At 33.8% G+C, this 25,866-nt stretch overlaps 1 protein-coding gene across 1 annotated transcript in view; it reads left to right on the top strand.

The window, feature by feature from the left end:
• The window catches only part of GALNT13 (polypeptide N-acetylgalactosaminyltransferase 13), a 467,481-nt gene that overhangs the window by 161,934 nt on the left and 279,681 nt on the right, over window positions 1–25,866 (top strand). Inside the window, exon 3 of the mRNA XM_026492778.4 lies at window positions 20,926–21,094. Coding sequence (XP_026348563.1) covers window positions 20,926–21,094 — 169 coding nt within the window. The remainder of the gene's footprint in view (window positions 1–20,925; window positions 21,095–25,866) is intronic.

The raw sequence follows: 25,866 nt of genomic DNA on the forward strand, positions 1-25,866 counted from the left end.
GTGAAAGAAGCCAGACACACAAAAAACACAGAAAACTAAATGATGTGAGATTCTATTAATATGAAATTCTAGGATAGAAAAAAAAATTATAGGAACATAAGACAGTTACAGTGATTATCAGGGGCTGATAGTATAAGGAGAAGATTGTCTGCAGATGACCACAATGAAACTTATTGGTCTGGAAGTAGCCGATATTTTGATTTGGTGGCAATTATATGCTGTGAGCATTTGTCAAAAATAATCTTAACAAGGATGAATTTTATTGCATCAAAATTATATTAATATATATAACTTTAATGGAATAGAGTAACCATCAGACAACCCAGCTCTTAGCCAGATTATCATGAATTTTCACAGTAAAGGCCTATATACTTCAATATCTATTGCCCTGTACAAATTTCCTTTTCAAGGAAAAATTACAAGGCATGCCAAAAAGCAATATAAAACATAATGTGAAGCAACATAGTCGTTATCAGACTCAGATTCAGATATTGATCAGATGGTGCAAGTATCAGATGTGGAATTTAAAATAATTATAATATCTTACAGACTCTAATGGTGGGCAACATGGAACAGCAGATTGATAATGTCAGTAGAGATATGGAAACTATGAGAAAAAATTAAAAGAAAATATTAGAAATTAAAAGCATAGTAAAAGAAGAAAGAATGCACTCAGTGTGCTCATAGCAGATTTACTATAACCAAGGAAAGGAACAGCAAACTTGAACATAAGGTTGCAGAAATTACACAAACTGAAATGCAAAGAGAAAAAAGATTGGAGAAGAAAACAAAACAAAACACAACACCCAAGCCTATGGGACAAAGTAAAAGGTACATTATGTAATTGTGATAACAGAAGGAGAAGAAAGGGAAAATGAGCAGATGAAATAGTTGAAGACATAATGATTTATTTCCTCAAAGCACAGATCCCAGAAGCTCAGAAAACACAAATGGGATAAACATCAAAACCACACACCTAGGCAACTCATATTAAAATTGCAGCAAATTAAAGACAAATAGAAACCTTGAGGGCAGCCAGAGGGGAGGAACTTTACAGAGGAATGACAAGAATTAGAGCCAGCTGTTCATCAGAATCCAGGCAAATGAGAAAAGAGTGGAGTCAAATCATTAAAATATTGAAAAGAAAAAAAAAACAAAAAAAACACTACCAGTGTAGAATTCTGTATCAAATGAAGTTGTCGTTCAGTAGTGAAAGAGCCATAATCATTTTCCCAAACAAAAATTGAGGAAATTTATTGCTTGCAGACTGTACAATAAATTTGGAAGTTCTTTTAAAGTCAAAGACTTGGATCTACATATAGAAAGGAAGTGTATTCGAAAAGAAATGTGAATCAGTATCTGATATTGTTCTACAAGAAAAGATCTGTTGTTACAAGTAAGGACCATGAGAAAAAGAGGGCACATCCATAAAAACTTCTGAGATCAAAAAAGATTAGAAATGGGACCATGATTAACTGACAGAGATACATAGGTCAGCACCTTTAATGTCAACCTAGAGAAAGAATTTCTTTCATGTTAACGTAAGGTGTATTTCTTTCTTTCTTTTTTTTAATGATTAATTTAATTTATTTATTTGAGAGAGAGAGAGAGAGTGAGCAAGCCGGGGGAGGGGCAGATGGAGAGAATCTTTAAGCAGACTCCATGCTGAGTGTGGAGCTTAATGCCGGCTTATGTCACAACCCATGAGATTATGAGCTGAGCCAAAAAGCAAGAGTCAGATAGGTTGAGCCACCCAGGGACCCCAAGGTGTGTTTCTATAAAGTCCTCTCTAAATGGTGTAGGGGATCGAAAGTAACTGTTTGCCTATTAATGCCCCTACAATGCCTCAGTATAGGCTCACCTCCAAAGATTTATCAGATGGAGATCAAGATAACAAAGATAGACACCATAAGTAGTTACAAGTTATAAATCTATAGAAAACTATTGAATAATATACTTTTACCCTTAAAAAAAACTATGATGAGATATCACTACGTACCCATTTTTAGGACCAAATCAGAATGGATAACAATATCTAGTAATGGCAAGGATGTGGAGCAACTAGGTCTGTCATGCATTGCTGGTAGGAATGTGATTTAGAGGAAGGTTTGCAATTTCGTATAAAGTTGAAGATATACTTACCAGACCACCCAGCAATTTCATTTCTAGGTGTTTACTCAAGAAAAATGGCTACTGATATATTCAATAATATAGATGAATTTTGATATACTGAGGGAAATAAGTCAGACACAAAAGAATACATACTGTATCATTTTATTCATGCAAATGCTATAAAAACAAATCTAGACTATAGTGACAGAAAACATATGAACAAGTCCAAGCAGTTATGTGACTGGAAAAAAACAGGGGGACTTTGAGAATAATGGATATTCGGCCTTTTGATTGAAATGGTGGTTAAACCTATATACATTTGTAAAAAAATTGGACTGCACACATGAGTGTATTATATTTAAATAATACATCATTAAAGTTAGTCTTGAAAAATATATCCTAATTATGAGGGCCAGTAATTAACCTTAAAATTAGTAACATATCTGGATTTCCTTCTTTTTCTCTCTCTCTTACTTGAAAATGGGCATAACTATAATCTGCTTCATTATCTTGAGATATTTAAGCATTGAGAGGAGGGCAATCTCATTTATATGCAAGATAAGGGAGCTATATATCTAATAATTATATGGGTGTGATAAAAAAGAAAAAAAGACATATCCACCATTTGCAGGTTTCTAGCCAGGAGGAATATGCTCACAGCCTGGAATAATGGACCCAGAATAAGAGCCAGGTATATTTGTTATTATGCATTAAATTGATTTACTTAATCTGATGCAGTGAAGTTTATTCTTTTATATTTTGTTATACGTCTGTGTCCAATGAACAATATTCCAAATAAAGTATCTAAATATACTTTATATTTCCTGCAGAAATAATTATGCAATTATTAGAATCATTTTGTCTGCAACAAAATATTTAGAAATGTAGGCTGCCTATATTTTGTCACAACCCAGAAAAATCATGGTATTAGGGAGTAGTAAAATATATACATTATTCTGTTAATATATCTCTCACTTGTAGGGAGAATTTAATTATTTTTAACAGATATGAATTCTCTGAATTAACATGAAGAATGATCAGTTCAGAATTAAAGAGGAAAGTTTTAAATCAGTAACCATAAGATTAAATTAAATTGATTAAGAATGGGAAAGATTACTGTGCTCTGAGACTTATTCAGTGGAATTTGATGCCTTTAAATTGACTTTAAATATACAGCATAATTTCAGCTAGATCAGAGATTGTGAACTGAGTTTTGAATTACTATTGAACAGATAATTGAAGTAACCACATTAAAAGAAATGCTACATAAACTTTTCTGGAGAGATTTTGAACAGATACAGGTATGTTTGTGTATGTGTAAATAGCACAAAATCTGAGCTTCTGCTCCCTGGTTTTGATCAGGGCTTCACTCATTAACTGGGCAAGCATGGAAGTTATTTAAGCTTTCTGTATTTTTCTGTTTGTAAAATTGGAGTGATGACAAATAGTGTCCACCCCATATACTTATTATGCAGATTAAATGAGTTAATATATATAACACGTTTAGAACAGTGTCTAACACATGAACACAATTTAAGTATTACCTGTTTTTTTGTTTGTTTGTTTACCATTTCTATTGGACATAAGGCACAAGTGTTCACTGAAAACTTTCTAGTGGTACTAGTACGAATGAATGACATAGAAGGAAATGGAAACTGTTGGTGGGTGGAGCAGTACTAGGGAATGTATATTATAAGATCTAAGAACACCAGAGTAGGAATTTTTTTTCTCTATTGTGAGAAATATATTTCTCACAGAATATATTTATTCACTGATATATGCCAAGAATCACAAATAGAGCCTGGCGTATAGAAGAAAATAAATGCTTGTTGAATTGAATTGGCATGAATGTGAAAGACAATTCCATCATGTCCAACACTTATAACAGGTAAACACTCAATTGCATCTGAACAATTATAACTAAATATGTAATACACATGAGAATAGAATTTGAAATTGTTTCATGAAATATTGTCCCAAACTTGAGAAATGAAATCTGCATGAAGTAGATAATTTGCACATCGGAAAGAAGGCTACAAACTGCCTTGGTAAGTCACTGGCATCTGACAGGACAAAGAGAAGATCTCAATAATTTACATTAGCTGAGGAAAAAATAGGAGGAAATGGGAAAACTCTAAGGAGAACAAATTTTTGTTGATCAAGGAATTCCTTAGTTATATTCTATAAGGACTGCATCTCACTGAACGTTTCGCAGTTCAACTTGACAAAGTTTGGTTTCATCTTCCTCACTTCGTTTTTGCTATTCTGTATGGTTAAAAGATGACCAATATGAACAGAGTTTCACAAAATGATTACCGTGAAAACAAAACTTTTAATTCTAACTTGGACCTCCATGTATAGCTTGGTTTAAAGTCTTCGGAGCACCTTTTTATATGAGCAGAATGACTTTATGTAATGGTCCCAGATGCTTTGTTACAAGAGAGTTAATTTACCTTCTTCAGCATCTTAAGCTGAGGATCCCTGACGACTTTTCAATGAGGGAACCAATTATGTCAGTTCATAGGCAAGGGAATAGCAAGTCGCTGCTATCATGTGATTCTGTTTAGTTTGGTGTGATACTTAATATGAAAAGGAACTTTATTGCATTACTCTACCTTTTCTATTCTCCCAACAGTCTGTTTTTCCTGAGAGAAATACATTTACTCTTTAAATTGTAATAAACTATTGGTAAGATCATGGATGATTTGCATGACTAACTTGCCCACTAAACTCAACTCAATTTTCTAAATAGCTAATGCAAAGAGAGATACTCCAGCTCTAAGCAATTCTCTATTCAAAACACTTTTGTGCATTCAGGCAAAACACCAAAATTTCCAATCTTGAGATATTGTGAGTATAATTTGAGAAGATATGGGGGGGGGTGAGTTTTGATGACTGCAAGTCAGTATGGCCACGCATGTACCTGTCAGTCTTTTCACCCAACTGGTCTCTCATTGGAGAGTTCATGAAATAGGACAGTACATAGGAAAAATGGGGCCAGAGTGCAGAAATAGTGCTGGAAGGAAACAAGTTCTAAGGGGTAGTGAAATGTTTTTAGTATGCTGCAATGGAAGATGAACTAACATATAATCAATAGGCAATCTGAAAGGTCACTTCTAAAAGAACACTCATCTTATAGCTGCACTTAAAAAAAGCAACTCATTTCGAAATCACTGGAGTGTTTTTACCTAGGTGTGCTATAAAATAAGAAAATAATTCCAATTAGTTCAGTGATGCAGAAGAGTAAATATAAAATAACTGAAAATATAACAATATAATGATAGATGTTAAATTAGTTGTCCCTTCCCAGTAGCAATGAATAAAGAGCTATTAACCATAAATTGCAATGGAATTACCTATTGTATGACAAAACCCCTAATATAAAGAGATTTTAAAGCTTTTTCCTAAAGTGACTACTACTACTTACTCCTATAGAAAGCCAGATCTATTACTAAACATCGGCAGGCAACTACGACAGAGTAAACTGCTTTTTTCTTCAGGTTAAAATAAATTAAAAAATTATTACTCAAAAGGTTCATAGTTACCCTGAAAATCAAGTTCGAGTGCATAATCACTGTAAATAAATTTTAACCTATCATGATAGGTTTTAAGTAGTACAGGATTTAAATTATCAATGCATACATAATGAAAATTAAACAGTTTCATATGTAGTTATGAAAAGGTGAAGATCATCAAATATGAAAGAAAAAGTAATATCAATAAAAGTATTTTAAATATCACCATAAAAATTCTGTATATATTTATATGTGTATGTGTGTGTGTTTATATAACTTCTAGCATAAATATAAGCATATATATGTGTATATATACATACATATACATATTATATAGTCAGGTAGACTGTTAAGGATTTTAAGAGGAAACTATAAAGAAAGAAGAAGGAAGAGGTTATTGTTTATCCTCAGACTTAAATATTGGTTCACTAATTTAATCTGTAGCTTGTCTAGGTGAGTGAGTACCCACAATATGCCTTTAACCATATGATGTAACCAAAATTCCCTTTAAAAAACAAAACAAATAAAAACAAGGCTTAGATAATAAAAGCCAGAGTATATCTGACAATATTTCATGTAGTTCTGATGAGTTTTAAGAAAGATTATTTTCATTATTTTCATTTAAACATGTACCTTATTGATGGTTGAACATCTTGATTTTTATGACATTTAAATTTTAGAATTATCATATATCTTTGGCACAGACAGTAAATGCTTATTAAATGAGTATTGACTTAGGTCTTGAGTGTTTTGAATGGTTAAGTTTCTGGGATTTTGGATACTTTAAAAAGGGCAAAGGTATATGTATATGATGGATTTCTGAAATTTTAATGACATATTTACATTATTCAACTAACACATTCAGTTTAATTTTTTAACTGTTATATAAAGTCATCCTTTATTATAGTACATTATTAGTGTCCTAGTTGCTTTTATTATTAATTAACAGAAAATGCCGAGAGGCAGTAGAAAATTCAAAACTCAGTATAAGTTAATGTTAAGCAATAAGATTTACAATGACTGTGAATAAATACAAAGATCAGCAGCTGGTTTATACAGATGGCCAATAAAATGTTGGAATGCCCAAAACATAAACATAAGGGGTGGCGGTAGGAGGCAGGTAGTGATTAGATACATGATGGCTGAGGTTAGCTTTCAGTTTGGGTAGAACATTGGAATTTTTTTTTCTTCCAGTAGAAATTTTCTCTATGAAACAATAATTATCAAAATTCTACATTTCACATGATGGTACCCCTTGTAGCAAATTTATATCATTTTATTTTGATGCCCTGCAATTATTGCTGGAGCTTCTGAAAAGGATTTGATTTAAAGATCAAGTAACCATTTAGGTAATAGGAAATCTGAGTCCATTACTGGACAGCTAAATTGAAGAACTGATATAATTTCATTTTTATAAGTTTTCTGGTGAAATATGCAAGCTTTCTTTCAGAATTATATCTGATCATTCAGAAATGTAAACTACAAACCTTCATTAACCTCATGATGTTTTTAGTATCATAGAAACTGACAGTATTTTGACTTGAAGGAATACATTCTGATTAATATTTAGAATAAAACAAGCAAATTGTACTTTCATGATTCCACTCTATGTGTCCCACCATTCTGAACTTCCTTTTCCAGTTTTTGTATACTTCCCAACCTCACTTTAACCACCACAAATCAGAATACACACGTATATACATATCTTAACACTCCTGATTCCACGAAATGTGACAATGTTATTATCACATCTACTACTTGAACCTAATCCATATTTTTGCCCTAAGAAAACCTATCCATTAACTTTCTCTTTTTCTTAATATTATGCCATTAAGGATAATCAGTAAGAAGTTTAACCCCATGCTCAGCATCGAGAGGTGAATAATGAAATGAAATAGTATCTGTGTAACAGCCAACCAACCAACCATGTCAACAAACAACTATTTTTGACAGAAAAATGTCTTGACACAAGGAGAAATGCATGTTATGATTGATTTATTGACAGTGATTTCCAGAATGTACTATTACACTCCAGGGATGCATAAGGTACTTTATTGGGGTGGAAAAAGAAACTATTAGAATTGTTCTTTTTTTTTTTTACTCTATTTTTTTTTATTTTTGGTTTGCTATAATACCTCTATTAATCATCAACAAATAATCATAATATATTACAGATATGTAGTCATTTATTTAATTGTTTGAAGAATATGACTCCCCAAAATGTTGTAGACTTCTAGGAAAGCATATTAAGGAGTTAAATTGAAAAGTAGAATTGAATACAGAAAAAATGATGGGTTAAGTGCTTGTTAGAGTGGTTTAACTGTAACCTTTATCATGTAAGTTGGCTATCCACTACAGCTCTCGCATACCTTTCTAAAAATTTTTATCAGCAGGAAACAGATGGCACATTTCAAGCAAGTAGCCAAGGAAAGTATAATACAAGAACTATTCACACAGGAGTCGACAGAGTTTAGATGAACCAATAAGGAGTGGTTGGTTGTACACTGGACTAGTAATCAGGAGTTAAATCATCACTACTCCTAGTCTTTAAATGGAAAGGGAGGAAGCAATTATATGAACTCATAAGAAATACCTTTTTGCAGAGGGCCACCTGACAGAGACTGTGGCCTTTGGATTGGGGACAGGTGATGGCCACTACCCAAGGAAGAACCAAGGGAGTAGATAACTTGACTTTATACTTTGCCACCCTCCAAACTCTTACTGGTTCCTCCCACTGGCCAGATCCAATCTGACACCAGAGAGGAAGTGTGCAGATATAGCCCATACAGGTCAGCCTCCTTGGACATAATTTGAGAAAGAGAGTAGAGTGTGGATCTGCAGGAAGAAATTGAAAATTTCCTGCATTCCACTGCTCTTTATTCTCAGCATCTTTTCTTTTCCAGATGAAAAATATGTGTCTCAATACAAGGGATACCTGAATCCCATTACCTAGCATAGCCTATATGTGTCTCAATACAAGAGATACATGAATCCATAGCCTCATGAATTAATGTCAGTTTAGTCGTATTCCCAAACAAAATCTAAAATATTAGCAAACTTTAGTACTCTTTATATAAGAAAATCTAAAAAAAAAGGTGGGGAAAGAAATTCTTAATTAACATAAAATATAGTTTCCATAGTCCCATACTTACATAACTTCTCACGAGACCTTAAACGACAATTATATATTCTTTTAGCTACATCCATTCAATGTGTATTCTAAGCTCTGTCGGTGACTAGGCTGTAGTATTCTTTATCTGGTGATATACTCCCGGGGTATGAGCCTTTGATTGCTTCTGCCTTGATTGGATTGCTTCATCATTCTGTTACCCGGCCTTTTACAGAAGTGAGGCAATCTAGAGGAGTGTCTAGGTTCCAGAAATAGTTCTTCTTGCTTCCGTTGTGTGGCAGCAATCCGATTTCCTATTGTTAAATAACATCAATCACCTCAACCATTATCCTAGTCCCTTTTTCTGCCAGTATGTTTAATAGCTTCAGGAGTTTATGATGGCCAGAGGGCATACTGGGTTTCCAATTTAGCAGATATTGTGTTGTCTAGTGGAAGCATTTCTTCTGTGGAAACTAATGTTCTTCTACCTATTTGCTGAAAGAGGCCACTCTTGCTATCTTCCTTAGTTTCTGGACCTGTGCATTCTGTCTGTAGGAGAGATGACATCAAGCATTGGATATTGGTGTAAAGTCTATAACATCCAGTGGGACATCATCACAGATCCACAAGATTTTGTCTCCCAAAAGATGCTATAGCAGCCTTTAGAAATTATTCCATTCTACCAAGTCTGCTGCTTCTAGATGTTGAGACTGGTGGTTTTTTGGGTGAACCCATGGATGCATTTCTTTTGTTACAAATTACTTCCCCTTTTCTGAGGTAAGATTATGTCAAAATCCAAGGAAAATAAGGATTTTGTAAGCCTTCAAGTTGTGGTGATGACAGAATTGTGATGAGAGAAGACAGATTTCAGATGCGTCTCTTCCTGTAAAAAACGTATTTCCCCATGGTGATAAAAGGAGTCCAGTAGAATCAACTGGCTGATTGATATGAATGGCTTTGTGTTGTCTTCTGCTAGCTGTTGGCTAGCTGGTTGGCCGTAACCATTTCAACTATGGTGAGAAGTTTATGCTGTCAAACCTAGGCATAGTCTCTTATGTTATCTTGGCCTACTAGTATCTTTCCCATTGAACAAACACTTGGATTTCCTGAAAATAGAGACTAACAGCTATAGGACAGATGATTTTGTTCATCTGATGATTGAGAGGTTCCTCTGGAGTGGAAGCCTTCTCTGGATGATTAAATGGGACATGAATATCCATATTTTATGTTCTTTTTAAGGGGACCACTTATATACTTCATCAGAACTTCTTGTCATCTACGTTCCCATTGGGTTCTTTTAAATCCCTCCTTACCAGAGACCCAACCTGTCAGCTACTGCTCAAAGATTAGTGTAGATCTCTACCTCAAGCTATCTTTCCCTTTATGCTGGATGGGGGGTAGGGGGTGGGTGAAGTGGGTATATTTTTGCAAACTTGATGAATCGTATGGGTGATGATATATCAAATGCCTAGAGTTTATCATTGTGTAAATTAGGAATAATTTATACTGAATGTTGGGCTGTGTAAGGGGCTTCTTTAAAATGACCATTGTTGGGGTGCCTGGATGGCTCAGAAGGTTGAGCATCTGACTTCTCCTCAGGTCATGATCTCGGGGTCCTGGAATTGAACCCTGTGCAGGGCCCACACTAAGCGGGGCATCTGTTTCTCCCGCTCCCTGCCCCTCCCCCACTTGTGTGCATGCTCTCTCTCTCAAATAAATAAATACAATCCCAAAATAAAATAAATAAAATGATCATTGTTCCACTTGAAATGCGCCTTTGCAAAGGGCTTCCCAAAGCAGCTGCAGCCCAAATTGTTGCTTTTGTTAACAAAGAATTCTTTTTTTTTTTTTTTTTTTTTTTTTTGGCAGTGTAGGCAGACAGAGGTAGGGGAATGGGATTTCCTACTTAAAGCTCAAACTAAGGCTATTACTAGAGCCATTGCAAGATGAAGGCCTTTTAAATACTTTTAATGAGGAAACTCATTCTTAATGTAGAAGGAAATAATTTCATATTTCAATATTATTTTATTACCCTAGTGAACACTTTAAATGCTGGGCCAATTGTTTCCAGGAAACATTTATGACTGTAACATGTGCTAAACAACCTCTTACTGTATGTAAGAATAGCACTGCTTAATAGGTGTGTAGAATGTTTTGTAAGGATGATTGTGGGGGGGGGGGGAAAGGAAAACATTTTATACTAATCTAAGAATTTGCTTTTTCCTAAAAAGAAACCAAGAACTTTTCTACTTGTCCTTGCTCAGCACTAAATGTTTTCCTTAGCTGTAAGTTGTAGTGAAGCTCCTGGGAAAAACTTTCCTGCTGGAAAAAAAAAAAAAAAAAACATAATTCCTTATGGGCGATCTACCTGCTTTTCATCTTATGTACATTTTTTTAATAATAATTTGTTATTATTTTATTTTAGTCACCATACAGTATATCCTTAGTTTTTGATGTAGTGTTCCATGATTCATTATTTGCGTATAATACCCAGTGCACCATGCAATACGTGCCCTCCTTAATACCCATCACCAGCCTATCCAGTCCCCACCCCCATCCCCTTTGAAGCCCTCAGTTTGTTTCCCAGAGTCCATAGTCTCTCGTGGTTCATTCTCCTTTCTGTTTACCCCCCCTTCATTCTTCCTTTCCTTCTCCTACCGATCTTCCTGCTATTTCTTATGTTCCATAAATAAGTGAAACTATATGATAATTGTCTTTCTCTGCTTGACTTATTTCACTTAGCATAATCTCCTCCAGTGCCGTCCATGTTGCAGCAAATGTTGAGAAATCGTTCTTTCTGATGGCTGAGTAATATCCCATTGTATATATGGACCACATCTTCTTAATCCAGTCATCTGTTGAAGGGCATCTCGGCTCCTTCCACAATTTAGCTATTGTGGACAATGCTGCTATGAACAGTGGGGTGCATTGAGAGGCTTTCCTTCCTTCAGGAACTCCACCCAGCACTGATCCCTCTGTTTTCATGTCCCCAACAATACTGACTTTACTTTGTACCTGTCACTGTCACAGCGAGTTGTGTTTGTCTTCACTGAAGCCTGATTTCTGATTAATATGTGGTTGAAATCACCTTATGAGGTGATGAACTGATTTAGAAAATACAGATAATGCTAAGGAAAGAATGTTAAAGATCCTCTAAACCAATGAACCACTGCCAATCTTCACTGGCGACGTGCTTATACATCACAGAAATCAATTTTTTATAGAAATGGACTTATTTTGTAACATCGTTTCACGATCCCTTTATCTCATTTGATTATTATATGAACACCTTCCATATCATTACATACTTTTGTATAGGAAATTTGTAATTACTGCAGTTTTCATTGTACCTAACACAGTTTATAGCATTTACTGTGTGTGCATGTATGTATATACAGAGAGAGAGAATATATATTTTTATTTCCATGTATAAACACATAACACTACTTTAATCATCTATGTAGGTAAAACTTTGGACATAACATATCTATCCTTCCTTAGGATATATTTTTTTAAAAAGAATTCTTTTTTTTTTTTTTTTTAAAGATTTTATTTATTTATGTGACAGAGAGACAGGCAGCGAGAGAGGGAACACAGCAGGTGAGTGAGAGAGGAAGAAGCAGGCTCCCAGCGGAGGAGCCCGATGTGGGACTCGATCCCGGCACGCGGGGATCACGCCCTGAGCCGAAGGCAGACGCTTTAACGACTGCGCTACCCAGGCGCCCCTTAAAAAGAATTCTTGAGTCATTGTTTATAAGCTGTGTTTCATTTTCTTATATGGAACCTTATAGGAAGATGTGTAATGGGCATCCACTGTAGTATTTGTGTGCATTGGCATATAATATTCATTTATTCAGTTTCCAGCTTTATTAAGGTATAATTGACAAATAAGCATTTTATAGATTTATGGTGTACAATGTCATTTTTTGATATAAATGTATGTTTTGTAATGATTACCACAATGAAACTAATTAGCATACCTATCAGCTCAAATATTTTTATTCCTAATGGTGAGAATATTGGTGATCTACTCTCTTAGCAAATTTCAAGTATACAAAACAGTATTTTGTTTAAGTTTTTTATTTAAATTCTAGTTAATAAACTAAAGGTTTTTCACTTTTTTAAAATACCACAGTGGACACTTTTACTCATCTGTGAGATGGGGAAAACCTCTATTTTAATTCCTCTGTTCATCAGTCTTTCCAAAGAACTAGATTGTCTGAAAATTTTCTTTTATCTTTTCCAACTTGCTCACTGATTGAATGAACAGTACCAGGCTTTAGGTTGAGGCAGAATGCATTGGTGAGTCTTCATAGACTAAAGGGGAAAGAACGAGGTGCATTAGTAAAAATAACGCTATCGGGTATAATAGGTCCCAAATCTCAACAGTTTAGCAAAATAGAGTTGTTTTTCTTTCATGTAAATTATGCAATATATATACCTTATTAGTCAGTGGCTCTCCTCCAAGTAGTGATTCATACACCCATGTTACTGTCTTTTTGTTTTGGCCGTGTTTTCTTTTCTTTCTTCTTTTTTCTTTGGGGGGGGGTGGGCGCAGAGGGCGAGGGAGAGAGAGAATCTTGAGCAGGCTCTATACCTAGCAGGGAGCCTTATGCAGGGCTTTGATCTCACAACCCTGAGATCATGACCTAAGACAAAATCCAGAGTTGGACACTTAACCAACTGGGCCACCCAAGTGCTCTCCCATCCCTTGCTGTTTTCAACATGGCTTCCAGAATGGCTGTATTGAGAGAAAGAGCACGAAGAATCAGTAGGCCTGGGTTTGGCTCATATCATTTCCATTCTCAGTTATAAGACACATTTAACCACAGGGGAGGCTGGGGAATGTTGGCCGTGTGTCCACATAGGAGAGAAAATGGGCTCAATAGTTAGACTCTCTGCCATAACATGTAAACAGGTAGTGGTAATTTAGTGTTATAAAAGGATAATGGAGTAAAGTTAAAGAGCTCTAAAACCATGGAGAAAAGAACAATTACTTTCCCTGAAGTTGTAATTGGTGAACAGGGACTATTTTGGTCATCAGAGATAGAAGATACTTCCTAGGCAAAGGAATATATGGAAAGTCAGAGATGATTAAAAGTATAATTCCTATATAGCATGGTTAATTTGTAATTTCTTCATTAAATTTCTGCCACTTTTTCAAAACAAATTTTCAGACAAATTTATAAGGGTGGATGCATTACAAAGTATATTAATTGAATCATGATTTATAATAAAAATTATTGAAACAACATAAATGTTCAGTGAAAAAGGATTGGTTAAATAAATCATGGTATAGCCAAGCTATGGCATACTTTGCAGCCAATAGAAAGTAGGTATGGATTCACATATTTATTTAGAAAGAGTCCCACAATTGCTTTTTAAATGATAAAAATAAGCATTAATAATAATGATCATGCTAAATGAAATGATAAAACTCAGTGTGTATGAATGATTCTATTTTAAATACATAAGTATGTTTCTGCAGAGATTAAAGTTAATCATCCAAGCAGTGGTTTCAATGATTGTTCACTTTCTTTTTCATAGTGCCCCCCACTCTCTTTCTCATCTTGTCTATCTCTACCATCTTACTTTCTTCTTTTCTTTTAAATGAGCACGTATTATTTTTGTTTATCATAAAAATAATATACTTTTTATTTAAAAATAAACGAAAGTTTGGCAGTCAGTGTCCCCTTGATTCTGCAGATGATCTCTCACTTAGCTAGCTGGTAGAAATACTACCTTATTAATACCTAACGGGAGGCCCTCCTGGGAAACAGTAGCTAATGTCTGCTGGACTTGATCCAGTCAGGGCTTGCTATTTACAACTTTCTTGCTGCATAAAAATCTAGTTACTGAAATGTGATGGACAAAAATCAGAATACCACATATGGCTAGGATAAAAAATGAAAAAAAATGTTATTGCCAGATGTGTCAGATTTATAAAAGCTGTATAGAGTTGTTTTTCAAAAAGATAGTAAATGAATTGCTGTTTATTTATGCATTAAATACAATGCATTTGATTATTTAATATATATTAAGCTATATGTTGTAATATCAATGCTATAATATTTATATTTGAAGTCTGTTATTGTTTCTAACAGAAATGGGCCTAAGTAAGTAACTATAAGTTTCCTTGTTCCTAAATAAGAATTACCCTTGACAAATTCAGGGTCTCTAGGTTGGCAAAAGAGCATGGCCCAGGGAATCCTGAGGGAAGGCAAATGGTTTGGATGGTAGAAGTGTGTCCCAGTGATGGTTTGACTTCCTCATCTCTGACTCCCCCACAAACACATTTATGATTGGCAAACCAAAAACACTGTCTTAGAGAAATTGATTTATTAGCAATGGAGTATGAATATTCAAAGATGAGAGAGACTGAAAGTCAGGGTTTTAAATTTATTACAGTTGACAAATTAGAAGTTATAAAAGTGAGAGAAAAAGCTGTAGTGTTACCAAAAAGAAAGCTTTTAAAGGCAAATAGACAGAAATCAACAAGTGAGTAAATTTGAGAATAGAAATACAGTTTGAAGTAATTTCCTGGAGGGCATGGCACATTAGGTTTTGGTTCAATATCATGCTTTTACCAACATACATCATATATTACTGTGTTCTTTAACAAAATAAAATTATTACTTTAAATCAACCTAATGGGCACCTGGGTGGCTCAGTCAGTTAAGTGTACAGCTCTTGATTTTGGCTCAGGTCATGATCTCAGGGTCCTGGGATTGAGCCCCATGATGGGCTCTGCACTCAGCATGGAGTCTGCTTGGGATTCTCAGTTTCCCTCTCTCTCTGCTCTTCCCCCCAACTCATGCTGTCTCTCTGTGTCTCTCTGAAATAAATAAATAAAACCTTAATATATATGTATATATACACACACACACATATATAAAAGGAAAGAAACTTAAAAAGTTTCTTACTCAGATTTTTTTCCTAGATATAGATTGTCTTATCTCTCTTTTTTCAAATAAATAATGCTCATTGTTAATGGAACATTTTTGCAACTGAAAAAAATGTTCATAATGCAATCTATGTAACCAATAATGAAATTAATAGATAGTGTTCCTTTGGTAGATTAATTGGTTGGTTTGTTTATAGTTATATTTTTATATTTTGGTAGTTATTCTTTTTATCAATAGGAATTCTAAGATTAAAGTGAATCTCCTTAAAATCTTTGTACTATGTACTATGTTAAAAAAATGAAATATATATATATACACATATACCCACACATATATGTAATGATTATGCTTTTATATTTCTACAAGCTTTACAGTGTCATTTTGAGTGAAACTAATTATCATTTTTAATGATTTCTCCGTATAATTAGGAAGAAAATAACTTAGAGCACAGCGTATTATTTTTACAGTTCAAGCTAGCTTTGGAATTGGGACATTTCCATTCATGTTCAAATTAATAATAATGGAACCATATAGATTTTGTTGCCTTTTGTATTACATTTGCCTGTTAGAGCAGAAAAGTTGAATCAATTCTTCAATGATGATTCTCTTTTTTAAAGTTTGGCTGTGGGGGAACATGATATTGTTTGGATGTAGGTGGTCTTCTTTTTTTTTTTTTTTTTTTTTTTTTTTAGCTATGTAGAGGAGAGAAATCAATAGGTAAGAAAAAAAATAGGAGTTGCTTTTTAAACAAAATGAAAATCAGAGATAAGCCACATACTCAATTATTTAATCTTTCCCATTTCCTATTTATGTTAATTGAAGATAAAATACTTTCTAGCAAGTACTTTCTAGAAAGATGCATTCTTCTAGGTAAGACCCAGAAAAAGAAAAAGGCTAGTTCCGCAGTGTAATTACTTAGCATTCTTTTTCATTTTTGCTTGAACAAGGTGAAAAACACCGATAGGTCTGCTCACGCAAAAGAGAAAAACATTTCATAAGATGTCAAATATGCATTCATTAGAGGCAATTATAGAAAAAAATATTTAACTTTAGGGAAGAGACATTTAACCTGGTACCCATTAAGTTGTTATCTATTCTCCACTAAGAAAATGAGAATAATAAAGGAGAATGATTACAGGTGCTTGCTAACTGGTTCTAGGTGTAAGGATACTGTTTATGACAATTTTGTTTTTATTGATGATAATTTTATAACATGATCACACTTACTCTTACTACCACTGACATGTCATCCTTAGAATGCTAAGCAAAGCAAATGGCTGCACCTTTGAATATATTACAAAAACCAAATACTTTTGTGTGCAACTTGATCTTCATGCCCTAAGATGTAGCTGAGTGCCGTGTCTTTTCCACGTAGAATAAGTGTTAACCCTGTCAGCTTCCTAGATGTTGACCCTGGTGCATTTTTCTGCAATGTGATATACTTTTGTTGGAATGTATAGGGGGAATTTTAAAAACTGTAAATGGTGAATTGCTTTCTTAATATCTAAAAATTCTTAACCTCAAATTCTTTAATCAGTTTTTTATTTTCTGAAGAATTTTTTAAATTTTATTTAAGGAAATTATTTTGAACAGCTATTCTTTTGATGCTCTTTTCTTAGGTTTTCCCTTGAGCTCTATGCTTTCTTTTTAAAATACCAGGTATGTGTGTATGTGTGTGTGTGTGTGTGTGTGTGTGTGTGTGTGTGTATTTATTTATTTATTTATTTATTTTTAGCATGTTACTATTTTTTTTAAAGATTTTATTTATTTATTCGACAGAGATAGAGACAGCCAGCAAGAGAGGGAACACAAGCAGGGGGAGTGGGAGAGGAAGAAGCAGGCTCATAGCGGAGGAGCCTGATGTGGGGCTCAATCCCATAACGCCAGGATCACGCCCTGAGCCGAAGGCAGACGCTTAACCATTGTGCCACCCAGGCACCCCTATTTTTAGCATGTTACTTTTTAAAAAATCTTTCTTTTTCTCTTCCCATAACTTCCATCATTTTTTACGAGAAAATGTCAACTTTAAATGGTGTATTCCCATTCTTCTCTTGTCAGTTACCCTGCCCAAGTACTTGACCTTGGCTGATTGTTGAATTGAATAATGGGAACTTGCTGGTAGCATGGCACCTGGTTGTGTTCAACACAGATAGGAATTCCAAAGGCATTAAGGATAGAAACAAAACAAGAGGTTTGGATATATATGGTAATAGAGAAAATGAACAACATACGACACTGAAAAAAGAAAAAAAAAACTTTCTTGAGAATTTTATCCCATTTCTCCAAAACAGAGATGATAGGCATATGAGTTATAATGCAACAGCTGATGACAACAATGATATTTAAATGTATACATTTTATTACTAAAACAATGAATTATTAAAAAGTGAAAATTGAAAGAACACTAAGATATAATTATTTCCTGTCTTTTTGGGGGGAAAATGATACTACACAATGCTGGCAAGAGTATGGAGAAAGTAGTACTGTTTTTCTGCAACAGGGAGTGCTAATTAGTAAAATTTTTTGGTGGTTAATTTGAAAATACATGCTTAAGTGAAATACTGCATAACCTTTGGCTCAGCAATTTTGTGTTTATAAATGTGTACCATGCATTTACTAGCACAAGTATACAAAAATATATGTATGGAAGTGTTTGCTGGGTAAATGTTGAGTTTCAGCTCCAGAATCAGACAGATTTGAGTTGTAATCACCACTTCAACACTTTCTAGATATGTGAACTTGGGCAAGTTACATACCGTGTTTAGATATCACTATCCTTTGAGAATTAAATGAAATGCTGTCTATAAAGTGTATAGCAAAGTGTTTGGCACCTCATAAGTACTTGAAAGATGTTTATTACTCTTTGTAGTGAAGATAATATTGTTATAAATATTATGCAGCATCATTTATAATAGTAAAGATCTGAAAACAACCCCATTATTCACCAACTGGGATATGAGTTAAATAAACTTAGATTCATTGACTAGAATACAACAGAGTCACTAAAAAGAATAAGATCGATCTACATGAAAGTAGAGGCAAGAAATACTTGGGAAAAAATCAAGTTTTAGTATTACTAGTATTATTCCATGTGTATGAAAAGACACAGTAATATATTTTTACTATTTATATATAAACAGAGAGAGAGTAAAAGAATATGAACCAACATATTAATAGTGGTTATCTCTGGGAAGTCGATAATGAGCCACTTTTATTTTTTTCTCTATCTTTTTGAAATATTTTATGTTTTTTAAAATCATTCTTTATTGTATCCAAAAGTCAAAAAATTTTTATCAGAAAAAAAATTAATCCTATTTTTTCTGGCAATATCTATCTATCTATATATATGCTGAACACAGACCAGAATATATAATCTATCCATATCTATATCTGTATGCATAGATTATATATTCTGGTCTGAAACCTTAATGCGAAAAAAATAGAATATACATACACATTCATAAAATATTAATGGTAGCTAGGTATTATGTAGCCTGATCATGTTCTTTACTTGAAAATCAGAGGGAACTACAGAAATTCATTTTTAACTCTTTTTGTGGAATAAATAATTGAAAAAGAAACCCTAGAAATGGAAGGAAACTCAATACTTATCCAAGTCCAGCATCTCACCAAGAGCACAAATTCACTGAAAGACAACTCGACCAACTTCATCTGATTTTAGGGATAATAGCCATACTAACTCCCAAAGTAAAATATTACTGTTAGAATTTTATTTCTTAAATTGACTAAAATGTGCTTTTTCATAAAATTCCTGTCATCATTTCTATTTTTGCTTCATAAAGTGAGTGAGGCTCTTTATAAACTTTCTCTAGATGACAACTTTTTAAATGGTTTGGGGTTGGATACATATAAATTTTTTCATTTAAAATTTTCCCAATTCTTACTGTTTTTCTATTTATCAGAGGGTTTCTGGGCTTATTTCCTTCTTCATACCCATATCTGAAGGTCCTTAGAAATGCTTATTCTCTTTTGTAGTCTGGCTCATGTCATAACAAAGGCAGCATAACCTTTCAAAGAGAATAATCAACTGAGTGATCCAGTCATTATTAGTACTAGTAATATCAGGCTAGATGTTCTCTAATGATAAACATCAAGGCAGACAAAAGTTTGCTAATTATGTTCTAGTTTCAAGCTTATTCTATTTTTTTGGAATTTGTATTTTATGAAATGTTATAATTTACAAATTATTTTCACAGGCTTTAGATCCTTTATAAATTTTACAATTTTTAAGGTAATCTGGGCCCAAATATTTGTCCTTTTAAATAATGTGGGAAGCTAATTTCAGTAAGATTAATGTGTTAGGAAATAAAATAACAGCACATTGAAAGAGTCAAGACCAGACCACATTCCTTTCATTTTAACTTAATTTAACATCATTATGAAGAGTAAATTAAGGGTCCATTAGGATTGACTGGAATTTTTTTATTATATATTTACATACATATACATACACATATGCACGAAAACACACACACACACACACACACACACACACACACACACACACACGCATATGCATATTGAGCCATGCATTTTGGAGCTAGAGGGGATATTAGTGTCGTGATAACTTGCGGGGAAATGACCAGAACATTACCCTGTATATGGGATCCTGAGTTCTCTTAATAAATAGTCAAGCCCAGAATATTGTTGTGAAGTTCCAGTTACGGAGCACATAGTGTCCAAATCCAACTGGACATTTGAAATTATATGTCACCACTACGAAAATTCTTTTATGTTTTGAAAATGCTTTGACAGAGGAATCAAATTGCAATTGAGATGGGTTATCACCCTTGCTTGCTTTTTATAAAGATGCAATGGGAGTAGATATGTGAAATATCAAAACATTTAATTGGATGTGCAAATAAATTTATCTTGGTATACTTTCAAAAGTTCTCTTATTTTGCACAGTTTTGTCTGCCTAGTGCCCGAGTTCATCCCTTCTCTAATAATTTATATTTAAAAATATGACAGAAGTTTTAAGTTTCGATGCTTTGTATTGCTTATCAAGTCTAAATGATTAATAAAATCATATAATATGTTTAGACTTAAAAGATAACATGCAGCATTGAGATAATGAATTAAAATAGGTTGTCTTATCAGTGTAGTGTATGGTTTGTAAGTAAACAATAAAGACTCGATGATTATATTATTGAGCCAGTATATAAATAATAGACTTCAGAATCTAATCTCACACGTGAGTTTATTTATTCAGTTCATTATCTGTGTGTTTGTATGTGTGTTTGTACCTGTGTGTGTCTTACAGCTGTTATTTCAAGAAACCAAGAAGGGCCAGGAGAAATGGGAAAGGCTGTGCTGATTCCTAAAGATGACCAGGAGAAAATGAAAGAACTGTTTAAAATCAATCAGTTTAACCTTATGGCCAGTGATTTGATTGCCCTTAACAGAAGTCTTCCGGATGTGAGATTAGAAGGGTGAGTTTACATGTGTTATATAATCTATATATTGGTGATCTCTATATCTCACAATACCTCAGAACTTCTGGATCTCTACGGTTCTGAATACCTATGCCATAGCAGGGACGCACTGTGCATGCATATAATGAGAAATATGAACTGTTTTCTTCTTTGGCAGAGCAAAATAGTTTACACAAGCCTAACAGGTTTCTCTCTCTCTCTCTCTCTCTCTCTCTCTTTTTTTTGTTTTGTTTTGCTTTGCTTTACCTTGCCAAATACAGAGTCAACATGCTTTTTGATAGGTTATATGCTTGCCTGAATAGAAAGCTCTTATACTTTGTATTGAAAAGCTGTATGTTTTGCTATTCCAGTGTAAAAATGGCCAATTGCCTGTAAGATTCTTTGACCCTTTAAACATTATTTATTATGGATTCCAGCGATTTATGGTACTATTTATAATTAGAATGCTCAGTTATTAGCCATGGAAGAAATATTTGCCTGGAAATAGTAATACTGCATGGAAAATGATGTTGAAAAATTCAGCTTGTTTGTGATTAATGGTAAGACATGCTCTAGAAAGTTGGACATATTTTAAATGGGTGTAATAAAAATCAGAGTATTTAGTGACAGTATTGTCATCCTAGTAATATAGTCCTTATGAAGCAAACTCTTGGCACTTAGAAAAGATATGTCCTGAGTCTTTAGAAAATCTCCAAGTTTACAAATATGCTGCAGACTCTACCTTCATGTAAATAGAAGTTGTTCTTTTAGACATGTAATGGTTTTCTCCATATAGAATAAAATCACAGTTAATACAAATAACGTCTGCCACCTATAATGGGTTATATTACATTAGTAGCATAGTGATGTTAACATCGTATTAACTAAATCTGACTTCAAATAAGACCAAAATAGAGTAACCAAATTTTGTTGAGATGGTGGGACTTGATTGGCAGGTGTATTTGATAGCTAAGTAACTGGTTTTGTACACCCTTGTATGCTTTTGAAATGTCTCTCTCTCAAAAAATAAAAAAAAACACAAATAACTACATATTATGGACATTTCTGGCCTCTAGCAAATGACTAAAACATTGAATATTACATTTGTGCATTCCAAAGACCTATATCATTTTATAGGTAGTTTTGTCCATATTTTTGTGTTTGTACATAAACACATTTAAGATATACAATAAGCATATTCTTCTCAATAATATTGAACATTTTAGATGCTATTTATACCATTATGATAATGCATTTCTTACTTTGTTTTATGTATCATATTGTGATAAGATGGATAAATGTGATATCTATTCAGGAAAAACATATAAACACTATTTCAAAGTTTTAAAAAATCTTCACCTTCAACTATAAGAACATAAATTTTATATCAGATCTGGGATAATTGAGGTAACAACTTCTCAAGTACAGAACCATTACTTTAAAAAAAGAAGGAGAATCTTCATTGAGCATTGTTTAAAATATTTGTGGCCAATGTATTTCCTCTCTTAAGAATCACTTAGTAAAATAAGCACTTGAGTAATTAAGCCTTAAAATATGGAACAATTCAGCATTTGAAAATGGAGAATTCAAATGAATTACTATAATGATTACACAAAATGCGGTATTTACTGTGGTGGTTTTAATTTATTTATTTTGTGTGTGTATGAGTTTGACACATCTTTATTATAAGAATTTCTAAATCACCACAGTAAGTCTAGTTAACATCTATCACCATACAACGTTACAAAATTTTTTTCTCATGATGAGAACTTTTAAGATTTATTCCTTCAGCACCTATCAAATATGCAACACAGTATTATTGACTGTAGTAATCGTGCTGCACATTTTAGACCCATGACTTATTTATTCTATAACTGGAAACTTGTACCTCTTGACCTCATTCACCCATTTCTCCCAGCCCCCAAACTTCCTCCTGTCTTGCAACCACCAATCTGTTCTCTGTATCTGTTTTGTTTATTCATTTGTTTTGTTTTTTAGATTCCATCTGTAGGTGAAATCATACAGTATTTGTCTTTTTCTGTCTGACTTGTTTTACTTAGCATAATACCATCAAGGTCCATCCATGTTGTTGCAAATGGCAATATTTCGTGTTTTTTTTTTTTTTTTTTACGGCTGAGTGAGTATTCCATCATATATAAAGAAGTATTCCACTTCTTTATTCATTTATCCATCGATGGAAACTTAGGATATTTCCAAAACTCGGCTATTGTAAATAATGTTGCTGTGAACGTAAGGGTGCATATGTGACTTCAAATGTGTGTTTCTGTCTTCTTTGGATAAATATCCAGAAGAGGAATTTTTGTATCATATGGTAGTCCTATTCTTAATATTTTTAAGAAACCTCCATACTGTTTTCTTCCTAATGGCTGCACCAATTTACATTCCCACCAGCAGTGCACGAGAGTCTTTTTTCTCTACATTTATGCTGACACTAATTTCTTGTCTTTTTGATATTAGCCATTCTGACAGTTGTGAGGTGATATCTCATTGAGGTTTTGATTTCCACTGCTTGATGATTAGTAATAATGAGCATATTTTCATGTGCCTATTGGCCATCTGTATATCATCTTTGGAAAAATGTCTGTACAGATCCTCTGCCCATTTTTTAATTGGATTGTTTGTTTTATTGTTACCGAGTTGTATGAATTCTTTGCATATTTTGGATATTAACCCCTTATCATATATGTGATTTTCAAATATCTTCTTCCATTTGGTAGGTGGCCCTTTCATTTTGCTTGCAGTTTTCTTTGCAGTTCAGGGAGGTTTTAGTTTGATGCAGTCCCACTTGTTTATTTTTGCTTTTCTTATTTTTGACTTTGGAATCAGATCCAAAAAATCATCACCGAGAGAGATGACAAAATAGCTGACTGTCCGTTTTCTTCTAGGAGTATTATGGCTTTAAGTCTTAACATTCAAGTCTTTAACCCATTTTGAGTTAATTTTTGTATATGGTGTTAGATAGTGGTCTAATTTTCTTCTGTTGCTTGTGTCTGTCCAGTTTTTCTAAAACCGTTTATTAAGAGACTGTCTTTCCCCATTGTATGCTCTTGCCTCCTTTTTCATAAATTATTTGATCATATATGCATGGGTTTATCTGGGGGCTCTATTCTGTTCCATTGATCTATGGATCTGTTTTTATGCCAATACTATACCGTTTGGTTACTAAAACTTTGTAATATACTTTGAAATCAGGGAGCATGATGACTCCAACTTATTTCTTTCCAGATATTGCTTTGCCTATTTGGGATCTTTTGTGGTTCCATACAGATTTTGGGATTGTTTGTTCTATTTCTGTGAAAAAAGCCGTTGTAATTTTGAATAGAGATTGCATTAAATCTGTAGGTTATTTTGAGTAATATGGGCATTTTAACAGTATTAATTCTTCCCACCTATGAGTATGGAATATCTTTCTCTTTATTTGTGTCTTCAATTTTTGTATCGTTATCATAGTTGTCAGTGTCCAGGTCTTTCATCTCCTTGAATTTATTAAATTTATTCCTAAGTATTTTATCCTTTTTGATTCAGTTCTAAATGGGATTGTTTTCTTAATTTCTCTTCCCTATAATTTGTTGTTAGTGTATGAAACCACAGTAGATATTTGTGTATTGATTTTGTGCCCTGCAACTTTACTGAATTAGCTATTGAATTAGCTTATTAGTTCTAACAGTTTTTTGATAGTCTTTAGGGATTTTTGTGTATAAAATTTTACCATCTGCAAACAGTGACAGTTTTACTTCTTCCTGTCCAGTTTGAATGCCTGTCATTTCTTTCTCCTCTTCCTCTTCTTCCTCATCTTCCTCTTCTTCCTCCTCTTTCTCTTCCTCCTCCTCCTCCTCCTCTCCCTCTCCGTCCTTCCCCTTCTTCTTCTCCTTCTTTCCAAATTGCTTCGGTAAGTACCTTCAGTGCTATGTTGAATAAAAGTGGTAAGAGTGGGAATCCTCGGCATTCTCCTGATATAGAGCAACAGCTTTTCACCAATAAGCATGATGTTAGCTGTGGGCTTGTCACATATAACCTTTAGTATGTTGAGGTATATTCCCTCTGTACCCATTTTGTTGAGCATTTTTATTTTAAATGGATGTTGAACTTTGTCAAATGCTTTTTCTTCATCTATTGAGGTGACCATGTGATTTTTTATCCCTAATTTTGTTAATGTGGTGTGTCACGTTGATAGATTAGTAGATGTTGAACCATCCTTTCATCCCAGGAATCAATCCCACTTAATCATTATGCAAGGTCCTTTCAACATTGAATTGGGTTTACAAATAATTGTTGAAGATTTTGCATTTATGCACATCAGGGGTGTTGGCCTATAATTTTCTTTTTTTGTGGTGTTCTTGTCTGGCTTTGGTATTAGGGTAATGCTGGCCTTATAAAATGAATTTGTAAGTACTCATTATTCTTCCGTTTTTTTGAAGAGTTTGAGAAGGGTGTATATTAAATTTTTGAATGCTTGGTAGAATTCACCAGTGAAAGCCATCTGGTCCTGGGCTTTTGTTTGTTCGGAAGTTTTTGATTATTAATTCAGTGTCCTTACTAGTAATTCGTCTGTACAGATTTTCTCTTTCTTCATGATTCAGGAAGGTTATATGTGGGGCGCCTGGGTGGCTCAGTCGTTAAGCGTCTGCCTTCGGCTCAGGGCGTGATCCTGGAGTTCTGGGATCAAGCCCCATGTCAGGCTCTTCCGCTGGGAGCCTGCTTCTTCCTCTCCCACTCCCCCTGCTTGTGTTCCCTCTCTTGCTGGCTGTCTCTGTCAAATAAATAAATAA

The sequence above is a fragment of the Ursus arctos genome, unplaced genomic scaffold (assembly GCF_023065955.2).
Source record: "Ursus arctos isolate Adak ecotype North America unplaced genomic scaffold, UrsArc2.0 scaffold_1, whole genome shotgun sequence".
NCBI classification, from domain to species: Eukaryota; Metazoa; Chordata; class Mammalia; order Carnivora; family Ursidae; genus Ursus; species Ursus arctos.